General features: G+C 58.7%; 1 protein-coding gene and 1 pseudogene across 1 annotated transcript; both read left to right on the top strand.

The window, feature by feature from the left end:
• The first annotated feature begins 1,546 nt into the window (after positions 1 to 1,546).
• Positions 1,547 to 10,870, top strand: LOC102761513 (apoptosis-inducing factor 3). The gene is made up of 16 exons (XM_015567308.1): positions 1,547 to 1,610; positions 2,124 to 2,295; positions 6,029 to 6,242; positions 6,468 to 6,577; positions 6,799 to 6,908; positions 7,001 to 7,045; positions 7,275 to 7,371; positions 7,447 to 7,559; positions 7,829 to 7,915; positions 8,586 to 8,677; positions 8,787 to 8,917; positions 9,018 to 9,133; positions 9,233 to 9,304; positions 9,398 to 9,461; positions 10,224 to 10,300; positions 10,403 to 10,870. Exons 2-16 carry the CDS (start codon positions 2,265 to 2,267, stop codon positions 10,544 to 10,546), a joined length of 1,503 nt encoding a protein of 500 aa, XP_015422794.1. The 5' UTR covers positions 1,547 to 1,610; positions 2,124 to 2,264; the 3' UTR covers positions 10,547 to 10,870.
• A 696-nt stretch (positions 10,871 to 11,566) lies between these two features.
• LOC107183936 lies at positions 11,567 to 13,777 on the top strand (annotated as a pseudogene).
• The last annotated feature ends 894 nt before the right edge of the window (positions 13,778 to 14,671 follow it).

Genomic DNA, 14,671 nt, shown 5'->3' with positions numbered 1-14,671 from the left:
GAGTTCTGGGACAGGACACAGGCCCCTAGTGGATCGTACAGGCAACTGTTACAATCTTTTTTGCATTGGGCAGCTTGTGGGCAAGGGACAGACAGCACTCTGCAAAAGCTTGGGGTCCCACGCTGGCTGGTGTGGCTAAGGTGGTGGGAGTGTCCTCCTGAGCAGGAAGGGTCTTGGTTTCGATTCCTGGTCAGGTACATAGGCAAGTTTCAGGGCTCCATCCTCGGTCAGAGGGCATACAGGGAGCAACTGATGGGTGATTTCTCTCACACATTGATAATTCTCTCTCTCTCTCTCTCCTCTCAAATAATCAATAATAAAAGACATATCCTCAGGTGAGGATTTAAAAACAAAAAAACTTGGGGTTCCCTCCTGCCATGCCCCTGGCAAGGACTTGTGCCTTTGAGTGCGGGTGTCTGGGCCTGCAGGTGTCTGGGCCTGCAGGAGGCAGGAGGACGCCAAGCTGGCTTAGCACGCAGTAGCCCTGGAGTAGGCCTGGAGAAGGTTCCAGCTCCAGCAAGTCTGCTTCCAGGCCCAAGGCTCTGGGCGGGGGTCCAGACACCTGAGCACCTGGGAAGGGAGGGAACAGCCTAGCCAGGCACCTGGTGTCAAGGTGAGGTCCCACCTTTTCTGGGATCTGTGGTCCAGCAGGAAGGAGGTGGGCAGGGCTGAGCTAGAGGTGAAGCCAGGACCTGGGGAGAGGCCTGCTTGTGCCCAGGGAGCGGCAGGCAGTGCAGGTGGTGGCCACACTTTGCAAACCTGCCTTGGTGATGAGTGGGGGAAAGAGCATGGGTGTGCCCAGGTGGCCTTTGGGTGCCTCTGCCTCCTGAACTGTAAGAAGTGCCACTAGGGCAGGTCAGATCAGGTGCCAGGCAGTAGATGGTCCTTCCCCAACCTTTTCCCAGGGTCCTTGCTGGGATCTGGGCGAGACCTAGTAGGCTTCAACTGCACCTCAAGTTAGACTGTAGGAGGAACTTCCAGGGAAAGCAAATGGGCTGACTGTGGGATAGACTGTGAGGAAGTCCGTTATAAACAGGGCCACTACACTTTTCTCCTGAGTCTTGCAAAGTCCAGTCTTCTGGATGGCCCATCCTGTGGCCTTGGCTGCAGGGATCTCTCGGTTGACCTGGTGACCCCGCCCCCGGCTCTGTGGCTTGCAAGGTGATCTGTTGGCTTCTTGGAACTAAGGTGCGAGGGGGATAGGAGGCCACCCAGATGCTCCTTCCTACCTGCTCCTTGACTTTGGCGAGTCCTTGGCTCCTCCGTTTATCCATCTGCTATTGGGCATGACCTCGGTGTCGTGGGCCTAGTGGGCATTTGTGAAGAGTGAAGGTGGGGGTGGGAGCTCATGGCTGCCGGGCATAGTCTGTGGCAGGACTGTGTGCCCGGGCTTGCCGCCCACTTCTGTTCACCATGGAGCTGGGTTTCCCTGGGGACCAGTGGACTGGCCCAGCCCCACCCACCCCCAGCCCCTCCTGGCAGCAGCTCCCCCTGGGAGGAGGGGTAGAGGCTGGGCTGCCTCCTGGACCCCTTGCCTGGCTTCCAGGGCCTGGCAGCCTGGGTCTACTTCTGGGCTGGGAGCAAGAAGCAGGGGGTTGCCCTTAAAGGAGGTGGGTATCCATAGCCTGGCAACGAGGGTGGGTGCAGGGACCAGGGAGCACTAACTGCCATCCCCTTGTAGGAAGAGGACCAGGAAGGCTCTCGTCTGCCCAAGGGGATCTCGTGTTTGACCCCAGCCATGGTAGCCTCCCTGGAGAAAGGAGGGTTGCAGGGCTCCCAGGCTGCCAGATTTTGAGGGGGCAGCAGAAACGGGGGAGTTCCTGGACAAGGCCGCTGTGGGGCTGGACTTACAAATCTGGCAGATTCCTCTGGCAGTGGGCACAGCCCAGGCAAAGGTGGGAGTGGGGAGTGAGGGTGCTGAGCCTGGAGGGCCTCACAGAGGAGGTGCCCTCCAGGGTCCCATTGTTCCTCTGGGGTCTGGCTCCCCTATTTGAAACATTTCCCAGCTCCAATGTGGGCCTCTCCTAGGAGCCCCTCCCCACAGAGTCTTCCTCTCTGTGTTTCTACTCACATCCCCATCTAAGCCCCGATCCTTACAGATGCTCCTCTCTCTACCCCTACAGGTCCTGAAGGCAACTCCAGTTGGGATGGCAACATCAGCATTTCTAAGGGCCGTGGGGGGTCCAGCCCCGCTGGGGGCACCCTAGCCTCCCACAGCCCACCATCTGTGCACCTGCCCCCTGCCCATTTGAGGGCCACTCGCCATGGGCGGCTGCTTCTCCAAGCCCAAGCCAGGTACCTCCTCTCTTCTTGCTTACCCGCTCCTCCGTCCACCTTCTACCCTGCTTCTTTCCTCTCTCCATCTCTCCTCCCTCCTCCCTGCCACCTTCCTCCACCCCCTCCCTCTCTGCCTCAGAAGTAGGTCAGGCTGGGTGGCAGCCGAATGTTAATGCGCTGCAGGCGGGAGGGGGTGGGGGGCCTGGAGCCATACTTCTGGCCCCCCTTCAATGACCCTTCCTCTTTATTTTGGGCTGTGGGTGCTGGTGGTAGGGATAACAACTGATTCTTTCTTGGAAAGGGGAGGGGAGGGTTCCTCCTGCCACAGGGCGGGGAAGGGTGGCCGTGTCCCCCAGGGCCAGGGAACGGGGCTCTGGGGACAGACGTCCTCAGCCACTGTGGGGCCCGGGGTCTGCACGTGACCTCTCTGAGGCTCACTTTCCCTCTCTGCAAAATGAACCTGACCTCTCAGAGTTGCTGTGAGAGCAGAGTGGACAGATCCCAGCCCTCGTCACCTCTCCTGACCCCTGTGTGACCTTGGGCCACTTTCTCAAGCTTTCAGGGCCATTCATACAGGAAATCCCCACCCTGCCTGGCCCAAGGAGTTTCAGCCCAGGGTGCTGGGAAGACCTGGGTGTGCTCTCGGATGGAGACGCTTCTCTGCTGGGCTCTCCCTCGGGCCCCACTTTCCCTCCTTTATCCTCACAATACCCAGGAAGGCCAGGGGCGCAGGCATGCCTCAGAGGAAGAAACTGAGGCCAAGAGGCCTCCCTAGCACCTAGGCAGTGCCCCGCCCACCCTGTCCAGGCCACGCTGCCCAGGATGGCTCACCCCATCTCCCCTTACCTGATACCCATCGGCTCCATTACCTTGGAACGCCTGAGCCTTTTCTCCTTTTCCTGGGTCTGAGGGGAACTTGGGGCAGGAGGAGATGTGTGACGCGCTGTCAGGCAGAGGGACTCGCCCACACCTGCCCTCCCCTCCTGTGCTGTGGGCACTCAGATCCCACCACCCTACCCGCCTCCTTGGTAAATGATGTCCACTGTCTTGACCTCAGCCTTCCCCCACCAGAGTCGGGCGGGAGGATGCTGGCTGGCCCTGGCAGGAGGCCCTGGACAGAAGATGCCACCTGTCATTTTCCTTTAAAGAAACACAGAGGCTGGCCTGCCTGGGACCCCTGGCCCCAGGACTCCTAGTATAGGAGCTGGTCACATGTACCACCCCAGACACAATGCTGAGAACTGGGCCTCTTGAGTCCAAATCCAGCCTCCCTTCCTGAGTGTGTGGTCTTGGGCAGGTGACTTCACTTTTCCGAGTCTTTGTGTTCTCACCTGGAAAATGGGCTAATAATTCTGCACCCTCTGCAGGCTCGTGCGCTTAGCGCAGGGTCTGGCACACAGGCAGCACTTGCAAAACGTTATTCTGTCCTCTTTCGGGGCTAGACTGGCTGCAGCCAGGACTCCCCTGTGGGGCTATGGCGGGAAGGCAGGAGCTCAGGCCCCAGGCACATACCCTGGGCTGATCAAGGATGAGACTCAGGAAATTTCAGGGTGTGGGAGTGAGAGCATTTGACCATGAGGGTTTAGCTGAAGATCAGAAGGGACCACAGGGAAATCAGATAAGTATATCTTTGTGCACATTCTTCACTTTCTACCTTGCTCAGAGCACATCAGCACACATTCCTTCCTCCCCATGCTTCAGTGGCACTGTGTTCCTTAGAGGAAGCGTTCCAGGCCAGACTCCTGCTAAGCTCAGAACTAGAAGGAAGTGCACCTTTCTTGGTATCTGCTCACCTGCCTTTTATTCAGTCACAAGTGCTACTGAAAGGCTTTCCCTTTTCTTCACAGCTGCCAGGAAGCTCGAAGCTAGCCAATAAACCACTATGACCCAGGTGCATCTGTTGAGCTTCTGCTCTGGTTTACATATTGCATATGTTATCTCCTTCAGCATCCACTCACCAGTGGGCAGCTGGGAACCATGGAGTTGGGGTTGCTTTGGCTCTTGAGTGAGCAGAGACGCTCCTCCCCTTTCCGCCACTGCTCCTGCCTTAATGGCTCTCAGTTAGATTGCTCCAGGCAGCGCCTCTGGAAGGAGGTGGAGGATGAAAACAGCCTGGCTGGGCTCTTACTGGGCCCTTGCCAAGCTGCTCTTGTGAGCTCCCTCTCTAAAGCTCACACAGCTGGTGTCAGCTGGGTTCAAAGTATTTTTCTCTTTAATTCTTCTGAAAACATTCTAACACTATTACATAAAGTGTGGAAGACGGAGGGAAAGCCCACTCCACCCACAACCACCCCCACCTGACACAACAGCTTCAGCATGTGGTGTGCCCAGGTGCCCCTGCTGCCCAGCTGGAATCATAGGGTAGACCTTCACTCCAGCTGGGGGCTGGAACTTGAGGATGGGGGGCTGCCCCCCAGTCTTCCAGGCCCGGCCATGATAGGGGATTAGCACAGCATGAGATGAGGGACATGCAGGGGCTGGGCAGCCAGGGGAGGCAACACCTGAGCTGTGTCTAGGTGGATGGACAGGAGTTAGCCAGGGCCATGGGCCAAGGGAATTGCATAGGCAAACGCTGGGAGGCATGATTCTGGGTTCTTCGCTTCTGAAGTGTCAGGCTTGAGGGTGTGGAGAGGATGAGAGGTGAAGCCGGGAGATGCCTGGAAGCTCTGGTGCCTTGGGAGTTGGGAGAGGAACCTTCTGCTTCCTCATTGGCCCACGCCATGCCAGGGGCTTAGCTTTCACTCAGCCTCCCTCCCTGCAGCAGCAGCCCAGGAGGCCGGATTATCACTGCTCAAAATTCTGTTTATTGTTCCCTTCTAATTGGAAAAATACCCCAGGCACTTTGTGGGGGAATTTAGAAAATGCAGAAAAGTATAAAGAAGAAAATGACAGTCTCTGGCAACTCTCCCCTAGAGTTGGCCCCACGGGCAGGCTGTCAAGTATCTTCTGTGTTGAGGCTGGTGTGTGTGGGTGTGTGTGTGTGGGGCGCTGTGCCCTCTCTGCTCTGTCCCAGACTCCTGCACGTGAAGATGCTGTAAAACCAGGGCTTGGTAAATGCTGAAAGATTCTCAAACTGGTGAGAATAGCTATTTTTAAAAGTTGACTTTATGTCGTGTACACTTTTTCTGAATTTTGAAAAAAAATTTCAAACCGCCCTAACTGGTTTGGCTCAGTGGATAGATCGTTGGCCTGCGGACTGAAGGGTCCCAGGTTTGATTCCGGCCAAGGGCATGTGCCTTGGTTGCGGGCACATGCCCTCTCCCTTCCTCTCTGTAAAAAATCAATAAAATCTATTTAAAAAAAAAAATTTCAAACCTATGGGGAAGTTGCAAGCCTAAAACAATGAACCCTCAATTTCCCATCCTCAGATTCACAGGCTGGGACCTGAGCTACACGGATTTGGGATGCCCTGTTCTCACTTGAGTCAGACCCTAAACCTGCCCCTTATATACCTCAGGGATGTTGTTGTCCTCCACTGGGGACTGTCCTGGGAGTCAGAGCAAGATTCAGGGCTTTTCCTCCACACAGATTCCTGGAGAAAAGGTGATGTCAGGGTGGAAGGAGTTCTGTTTGTGCCCCCCTCACTAATATTGTTATTGAAAAAAAAATCATGCAGAGATCAGTTCAGGCCCACCCAGCGCCCACCCTGCTGCCCCTGCCCTGCTTCGTGCCTACTGTAAGGCTCCTTGCTGGTGGAGTGGGTGAGGAGGTGGGTGGGCGGGGGCTCACCGTGCCCCGTACCCCCCCACAGTGGAGCTCAAGATCGAGGTGGTGCTGCCTGAGAAGGAGCGGGGCAAGGAGGAGCTGTCAGCCAGCGGGAAGGGCAGCCCCCGGGCCTACCAGGGCAACGGCACTGCCCGCCACTTCCACTCGGAGGAGCGTCTGCCTGCCCCGCACCCCTACCCTGGTGCTCAGGACTGCGTGGAGGCCGCTGTCTGCCATGTCAAGGACCTCGAGAATGGCCAGTGGGTGCTGGGCCTGGTACAGGGGTCAGAGGGACCCAGGTGGGAGGGCAAATACAAGCCCTAGGTAAGGTGGATGGGGCGGCCTGGTGGGGCCCGAGGCTAGCTCCCAGCCTGGCCACAGCCTTGTGGCTTCTGCTGGTCTGGGCCTGTTCCCCAGAAGGCTGGACTCTGGGAGGAGGTGCGGCCTCACTCCTGGCCTGAATTCTGAGCGCAGCCCCTCCCCAGGATGCGGGAAGTGGAGCTGGGCTGGGGGAAGGTGCTGCTGGTGAAGGACAACGGGGAGTTCCACGCCCTGGGCCACAAGTGTCCACATTACGGTGCCCCCCTGGTGAAAGGTGAGTTGTCTGGGGTCTCCTGAAGTGGGCGTGGCCACTGCACCATTAAGCCCCAGCGCCACCAGCACAGCCCAGCTTGGCTCCTCCCTGGGCCTCCAGTTCCTCACCTCCTGGCGGGGTCTCGGGGGCTGTGTGGAAGGGCCAGCAGGTGCTGGGATACAGGAGGCCTTTGGAGAGGGGCTCCTGCAGGTGACCCCCAGCTCGGCACTGCCTCCTCCCAGGTGTGCTGTCCCGGGGCCGGGTGCGCTGCCCCTGGCATGGCGCCTGCTTCAACATCAGCACCGGGGACCTGGAGGACTTCCCTGGCCTGGACAGTCTGCACAAGTTCCAGGTGGGGCTGGGTGTGTGGTGGGTGGGAGCCGAGGGGTACAGGGTCAGGGACGGAAGCACCCAAAGCCTGGTTCTGAGCCCCTCCACTTGCAGGTGAAGATTGAGAAGGAGAAGGTGTACGTCCGGGCCAGCAAGCAGGTAAGGGTGTGGCTTGGGCTCAGGTAAGAGGGAGAGCCCGAGGTGGGCATCTGGGCCCAGGGAACAGCTTGTGCAAAGCCCTGTGGTGGGAGGGAGTCTGGTGAGTGTGGCCGGGGAGCAGAGTGAAGGGTGCAGGGCGGGGATGAGGCTGGCCTGCTGGGATTGTGTCAGGGAGGTTGGCCGTGCCCCCAGCTCCCAGCTGCCCGCCCCCCCCTCTGGCGACTCCCAGGCCTTGCAGCTGCAGCGAAGGACCAAGGTGATGGCCAAGTGCATCTCTCCAAGTGCTGGCCACAGCGGCAGCACCAACGTGCTCATTGTGGGCGCAGGTTGGTGTTGGCATCATGAGAGGCAGGGTGGGGTGGGGGAGAGGTGGTCCCTGATCCGAAACCCCCTCCCCTCAGGTGCTGCCGGGTTGGTATGTGCGGAGACCCTGCGGCAGGAGGGATTTTCAGACAGGATCGTCCTGTGCACGCTGGACAGGCACCTCCCCTATGACCGGCCCAAGCTCAGCAAGGTGGGGTGGGGTGGGGTGAGTTGGGGTTGGGGCTCTATCCCTTTCGATGCAGTCAGGCCCACTCAGAGCTTTGCTTGCTGCCCATTTGGGGGGTCCAGCCAGATGCCCTCTGCTCATGCCCCAGAGTTTGAAGATCTGGGTTTGTTGAGTTCTGTCCTGCACCCCCTGTGTGACCTGGGGCTGGCTCCACCCTCTCGGGTCCCAGGTCCTCTGTTGCAAAATGGAACGATGGCTGCTTGGCTCCATCTCAAGCTGGCTCTCTCCTACAGTCTCTGGACGCCCAGCCTGAGCAGCTGGCCTTGAGGCCCAAGGAGTTCTTCCGAGCCTATGGCATCGAGGTGCTCACGGAGGCTCAGGTAGTTAGGCTCCTAAAGATATGGGTGTGCTCTGCCCTCCTGGCCTTGCTGCGCAGGCACCCGGGGGTGCTCCGGGCCTGGGAGGCTGCACTGGATCTCCTGTTTGGCAGGGTCCTGGACACATGTCCCAGGTTCCCAGTGTGGGGGCATAGATGATTTTCTTGGGGCTTGGATGGAAGAACCTGGTGGGACTTGGGAGTATAAGATGGGCTTTGAGGGAAAGGTGAAACTTAAAGAGTGAGGAGGGCCCTGGCCAGTTTTCTCAATGGTTAGAGCATCAGCCCTCGGACTGAAGGGTCAGGGGTTAGATTCCAGTCAAGAGCATGTGCCTGGGTTGTAGGCTCAATCCTTGGCCCCGGAGGGCGTGAGTATGGAAGGCAACCGATCAATGTGTTTCTCTCACATCAATGTGTCTCTATGTCTCTCACCCTCCTTTCCACGCTCTCTCGCTCTAAAACAAACAAACAAAAAATCCTTGGGTGAGGATTAACAAAAAAAGAAATAAAAAGAGTGAGGAGGAATTGCCAGGTGACGGAGGAAGGAGAACCCAGGTGGCAGGAAAAGCCCCCATGGAGCTGCTTAGAGGGACTGGCCATGCCCTGGGGGTACTGCAGGAGCCAGAAGAGGGTGGCTGGGCCCAGGTCCATGCTCTCTCTCGGGGGGATTGCAGGTGGTCACAGTGGACGTGAGAAACAAGAAGGTCGTGTTCAAGGACGGCTTCAAGCTGGAGTACAGCAAGCTTCTGCTGGCTCCCGGGAGCAGGTGGGAGTGTCTGCCCTGTAGGCCCCCTGCTGGACACCAGGCAGGGCACCGGCCAGGCTGGGTGGGCTCAGGGTGCCAGAGCCCCTCACCGACACTGGCTGTGTCTCAGCCCTAAGACCCTGAACTGCAAAGGCAAAGAGGTGGAGAACGTGTTTACCATCCGGACGCCTGAGGATGCCAATCGCGTGGTGAGGCTGGCTCGGGGCCGCAACACAGTGGTCGTGGGAGCCGGTTTCCTAGGTGAGCGGCTGTGGAGAGTGGGGTGGAGGTGGCCGGTCCCCAGGCAGTGCTGGTCCTGGGAGGTGCAGGGTGCCAGCCGCTGCCTACGACCCCGGCCCAGGGATGGAGGTGGCTGCCTATCTGACGGAGAAGGCCCACTCGGTGTCCGTGGTGGAGCTGGAGGAGACACCGTTCAGGAGGTTCCTGGGGGAGCGTGTAGGTCGTGCCCTCATGAAGGTGAGCCCACCCTGGCCCCCAGCCCCTCAGAACCCTGGGCACCCAGCCCAGCCCCAGACGGGCTCTCACCTACCGCCCATGGCCCACCTGCCCTGACAGATGTTTGAGAACAACCGGGTCAAGTTCTACATGCAGACGGAGGTGTCGGAGCTGCGGGCCCAGGAGGGAAAGGTGGGCCCTTCTCCCTGCCCCCGGCCGCTCTCTGTCTCCCCTCCCTGGTGCCCGGGAGCTGGGCACACCTGCTCACCCGCCTACTCCCCACAGCTGAAGGAGGTCGTGCTGAAGAGCAGCAAGGTGGTGCGGGCTGACGTCTGTGTGGTGGGCATCGGTGAGTGGGTGGACAGGCGGGCATAAGTGAGCAGAGCCTTGAGCCAGTCCCTTCCCTCTCTGAGCCTCAGTGTTTTGTTTTGTTTTAAGGTTTTTATTGATTTTAGAGAGGAAGGGTGAAGGAGAGAGAGAGAAAAACATTGATGATGAGAGAGAATCATTGATCGGCTGCCTCCTGCACACCCCACACTGGGGATTAAGCCCGCAACCTAGGCCTGTGCCCTGACTGGGAATCGAACTGTGACCTCCGGGTTCATAGGTCGACACTTAACCACTCAGCCACGCCGGCTGGGCATCCTGAGCCTCAGTTTTCACAGCTATAAAATGGGAACCACCACTATACCAGCTTCAAAGGGCTGTTGGGGAATGGGCACACGCGGCTTGGCCACTGCCCACTCATACTTGAGTCCATGGGCTGCCCTGTGAGGGCCGCAGGACACACATGCCTCTAGCTGGTCCCTGATCCAGTTGAGATGCCAGTTTGGGAAGGGACAAAGCTGGGGGTGCAGTGCAGGGCTGGGGTGGTGTGGTATGCCCACCCTACCAGGGGGCTTCCTGGGCTTCTCAGAGGAGGTGACACCCGAGGCCTAGCGGGAAGCACGGAGGTCTGTGGGGATCCAGGCTGAAGGGACAGGACTCACACAGGCAGCAGGGCATGCAGCCCATGGATGGTCAGCCTGGGGCTGGTTGTGACCAGTGAAGGGTGTGGGCCACGCAGAGCGATGAGACAAGAGACGTGGACACAGCGGCCCCATCCTGTCAGGTGCGGTGCCCTCCACGGGCTTCCTGAGGCAGAGCGGCATCGGTCTGGATTCTAGAGGCTTCATCCCTGTCAACAAGGTGGGGCTGGGTAGGGCGGGAAGGGTGCTGGGCTAGGGGCAGGGGGAGCCCCAGGGCAGGGCCCCTTTCCCTCTCACAGAGTCCTGTGCCCTCTCCCCACAGATGATGCAGACCAATGTCCCAGGCGTGTTTGCGGCCGGAGACGCCGTCACCTTCCCCCTGGCCTGGAGGAACAATCGGAAAGTGAACATCCCACACTGGCAGATGGCTCATGCCCAGGGTATGGCCAAGCCCACAGCAGAATAAAGGGGGTGGGGGAAGGGGGAGAGAGGCTGTCCCAGGACCTCAGCCTCCCCCAGGCCCATCCCTCAGTTTCTGACCTTGGGCCCTGATTGCTGGTGGCAAAGGCAGTCAAAGCTCTGTGGTGGCCTGTCTGGGCCAGCCTCATCCAGGTGATCCAGTGGCTCACAGAGCAAGCCCTGTGTGTGGCCCGTCTCCAGAGACCTCCCTCCTGTGCTAACTGGACACCCCTTTCAGCCAGCCACAGCACCCCACCCCACTTGTCCTTCCAACAACCTCTCCTTTAAAAAAAAATATATTTTTATTGATTTTAGAGAGGAAGGGAGAGGGAGAGATAGAAACATCCATCAATGATGAGAGAGAGTCACTGATTGGCTGCCTTCTGCACGCCCCACACTGGGAATCAAGCCCCCAACCCAGGCATGCCCCAACTAGTCACCTCCTGGTTCATAGGTCCACACTCAACCACTGAGCCAAGCTGGCTGGGCTAACTGGTTTGCATTTTAGAAGATTACTTTGGAAATAATGTGAATGATAAGAAAGGAGGAAAGTGATATTGAAATCAGGACAGTCACTTAGAAAACTGTTGTTTAAATGAGAGTGGCTTTAGGTGGGGCATGATGTCTTTTTTGAGTTGGAGGTCATTAATCCCCATTTTAAAGGCTTAAAGAGACCACTGCTGGTACTAATTTCTGTTCAGATCCAAGGTCTTAAGTTGGGGCTAGGTTGTTGTTGTTTTTTTAATATTTTTTTAATTGATTTCAGAGAGGAAGGGAGAGGTAGAGAGAGAATTATTAATCGACTGCCTCCATCATGCCCCACACCCGGGATCGAGCCTGAAACCCGGCCATGTGCCTGACCGGGAATGGAACCGTGACCTCCTGGTTCACAGGTTGACGCTCAACCACTGAGCCATGCCAGCTGGGCAGTGCTAGGTTTTAAGGAGCCAGAGGCTACTCATCAGTGTAATGGGAGGGTCCAGGGGACTCTCACAGACATCCAACCATAGGGCTCCAGTGGGGCTTCATGAACTGGGAAGCCACCATCGTTATTCTCTCTGGGGCCCTGGCTGCTCTCCTGCCTCCCTCTTCAGACCCCATATGTCCCATGAGTTGCCTGTGCGCACACCTGAGATGGCCGGGCAGCCCCACATCCCCAGGAAACCCACCTTCCAGACCCAGGACCTTTCATTCAACAGCTGTAGAAAGTGGTAAAGCACTCACTGGAGGCGGGTACAGGGGGCAGTTAGGGGGGCACAGGACCCTGACCCGGTGGAACCCCATCGCTTCTGCTGGGATCACGTGGACACCGCCCGCCTGCCCGGCCCACAGGGTACGGAGAAGGCTTCGACGACGTCATCATCCAGGGGGATCTGGAGGAGCTGAAGTTCGTGGCTTTTTACACCAAGTGAGAGCATCGGGGTGGGGCAGGGGCACGAAGCCGCAGGACCTGGTCGGTAGGGGGAAATCATCCCAGAGAAGCCTTGCTCCAGACGAGGGGGCTTCCCGGAGAGGTGGGGTGGACGGAGGGGCGAAGGGAGGGGCAGGCAGGAAACACCGCGGAGGAGAGGCGAGGGAGTGGGGTGAAAAGTCCACCTGCCACGCATCGACAGGACATTTGATCCTTAGCACAGCTCTTTGAGGTGGGTGTGGCTTTCCCGCGTTTACACTGAGGGAAGTCACATAGGTAGGCAGTGGGAAGCCCAGGACAGGAGCCCAGCCCTGAACCTCCATGGGAGTCCCACAGTAGCCCAAAGCCCAGGTTGGGCTAAAGTGCAAAGCAGCGAGGGTTGGGTGCTCACAACATACCTGTGGTCCTGGGTAAGATCCCTTCCTGAGTCCCAGGTGGACAGGAGTGTGTCAGGGTCTCCGAGGAGAGGGTCATTACCAGGCTCAGCCACCCTCTCCCCACAGAGGCGACGAGGTGATCGCCGTGGCCAGCATGAACTACGATCCTATTGTGTCCAAGGTGGCTGAGGTGCTGGCCTCGGGCCGTGCCATCCGGAAGCGGGAAGTGGAGTGAGTGTGGGCAGTGGAGGCCTGGGGAAGGGGACAAGAGTTCTACCGAAGGACTGGCTCAACCTTCCTGTGGCAAGCAGCTGCACCCCCGCCCTCCAGGGCGTCCCCCCACTCTCGGTCCCCATCAGTCTGTGGCCTTTAGTGCTATGGGGCCGTGTAGGGCATAGGTTGTGATTTGGGAGCGGGGCTGGTTATATGTGCTCTTGGGAGACAGAAGGAAAAGGGCCATGTCCCAGGGCAGGGTCAGTGCTGTGGGGAGTGGTCAAGGCTCACTGCTTGGGCAATCCCTGAGCCTGGGACATCTGACTGGACATGGCTGTGCTGGGCCTGGCAGAAGTCAGGTGGGGAAATGCAGCGAGTGATGCCCTGCACAGATGTGGGTGATTGTTCGGGGTCTGGGAGACACTGGACACCAGTCATTACTCTCATCCCAGGATCAATGGGAGTCCCCCTGTAGGTTCAACCTACCTACCTACAAAGAGCCTCCAGGGACTGGGGAAAGCCTGGAGGCCATGGGAAGGGGGTAGGCTTCAGACTAGCAACAACGGACCACCAAGAGGGGACATAAATGACATGCTCTTCCCTGGCCTTCTCTGTCTCTCCCTCTTGCACTCGCAAAGGCTGTTTCTGCTGCACAGCAAGTACGTGTGCCCTGGCCTTCCTGTTGACTATTCCGAGCCGTTCCCCACTCAGCCCAGAGTCTGCACCTGATGGGCTTTCCCCTTTACCCAAGTACATCCCTGCTGCACACCAGACCCCTGCTGTCCTCAAGGGCCAGCTGCTCATGGTGCTGAGTGGGGAGCCTGCGCTCTTCTTCCGCCCTGACTCCTCCTCCCCTCCTTCCTGCAGGACCGGCGACATGTCCTGGCTCACAGGGAAAGGATCCTGAGCTTGCATGCAGCAGACTTGGGCAGGCATGCTCGGGCACCAGGGACAGAGACCAAGCCCTGGGGGCAGGTGCCAACCTCCAATTTCCCAGGATCCCCCAGGGCAGAACCTGAGCCCTTCCAGTGCTTGCCATCAGCTGCCTGGCTCACCTCCAAAGAGGCCTCCACTGTTTCCAAGAGATGCTCACCACCCAAGGCCTCGACTGCCACCAATGGCTGGCAGCGGAGGTGGGACAGGCCCTGCCTCATCTCCCTCTGTTGGGACCGATCCCCTGTAGGACCCTGCAACATATTAGACATTATCTCAAAATTAAAACGCACACATTTGCAGATCTGTGTGATTTCCACTGTAATTGGGCAGACACTCATGAGGGAGAAAGCACATGACAGGGAGACAGGCACAACCATAGATTGCTCAGGGCCACACCAAGGAAGTTTGGCCTGTGAGTGCCCAGGAGAGGGAGCAACTGATTCTGCCCGGGGGTTAGGAAGGGCTTCTCCAACCAGTGTCTTGGTTTTGGGTGTTGAAGGAAGGGCATTCCAGGTAGAAGAGACTGCAGGTGCAAAGGGCTTGACACGGGGCGTGCTTTCTCAGAGCTCAGAGGCAGCACGCGTTTGGCAGTTTGCGGGCATTTGCCCACTTAGGGCTGTAGGAGCTGGGTCCTGAGACAGGCCTCAAGCTTCTCAAGGCAGCCAGAGGTTCCCAACGCCGCATTTCGCAGGTGAAGAAACTGAGTCTCTGCTGTTAGAGATAAGAATCCAGGGCGTCTGCGCTACGCTGCCTCTCAGCCAATAAGAACAAGGAGGGTAGGCGCGGCGGCAGGTTCGGGCTGGGGTCCCAAACAGGAAGGGGAAGAGTTGGCTGCCGGCGGAGGCCGCTGCGAGCTCGGAACCGTCCACCAGGGACCCCGGGAGCGGCGGACGATCACGGCCGAGCCCCGCGCAGACAAGGCATGCCGGGAACAGCGGCCGCTCACCGGACGGCGTGTGGCAGGGCAGGCGTCGGGGAAGTGCAGTCGGACGGGGCTGGGGATCGGGTGCCCGCACTCCGTGGGGACTGTTTCCCACAACCTCGGGTACCGGGTGCTGCGCCCGGCAGCTGGGCCAAGATGAGCTTTAGGCTTGTCGGGAAACGCCGACGGACCAAAGCGTGGCGTCAGCCGGAAGTGCTGCGCCGTCGTCCCAGTGCACGCCGGGAAATGTAGTCCCTCCGGGCCCCAGGGCGG

This window comes from Myotis davidii, unplaced genomic scaffold, assembly GCF_000327345.1.
Source record: "Myotis davidii unplaced genomic scaffold, ASM32734v1 scaffold223, whole genome shotgun sequence".
Classification (NCBI taxonomy): domain Eukaryota; kingdom Metazoa; phylum Chordata; class Mammalia; order Chiroptera; family Vespertilionidae; genus Myotis; species Myotis davidii.
The sequence above is the reverse complement of the archived record's forward strand: the minus strand, read 5'-3'. Positions and strand labels throughout refer to the sequence as shown.

Coding starts and splice junctions, on each gene's coding strand:
- LOC102761513 (XM_015567308.1), top strand. CDS start 2,265: ATGGGCGGCTGCTTCTCCAAGCCCAAGCCAG. Junction 7,046..7,274: donor ACGTCCGGGCCAGCAAGCAG/GTAAGGGTGTGG, acceptor GGCGACTCCCAG/GCCTTGCAGCTGCAGCGAAG. Junction 9,462..10,223: donor CGTCTGTGTGGTGGGCATCG/GTGAGTGGGTGG, acceptor CCATCCTGTCAG/GTGCGGTGCCCTCCACGGGC.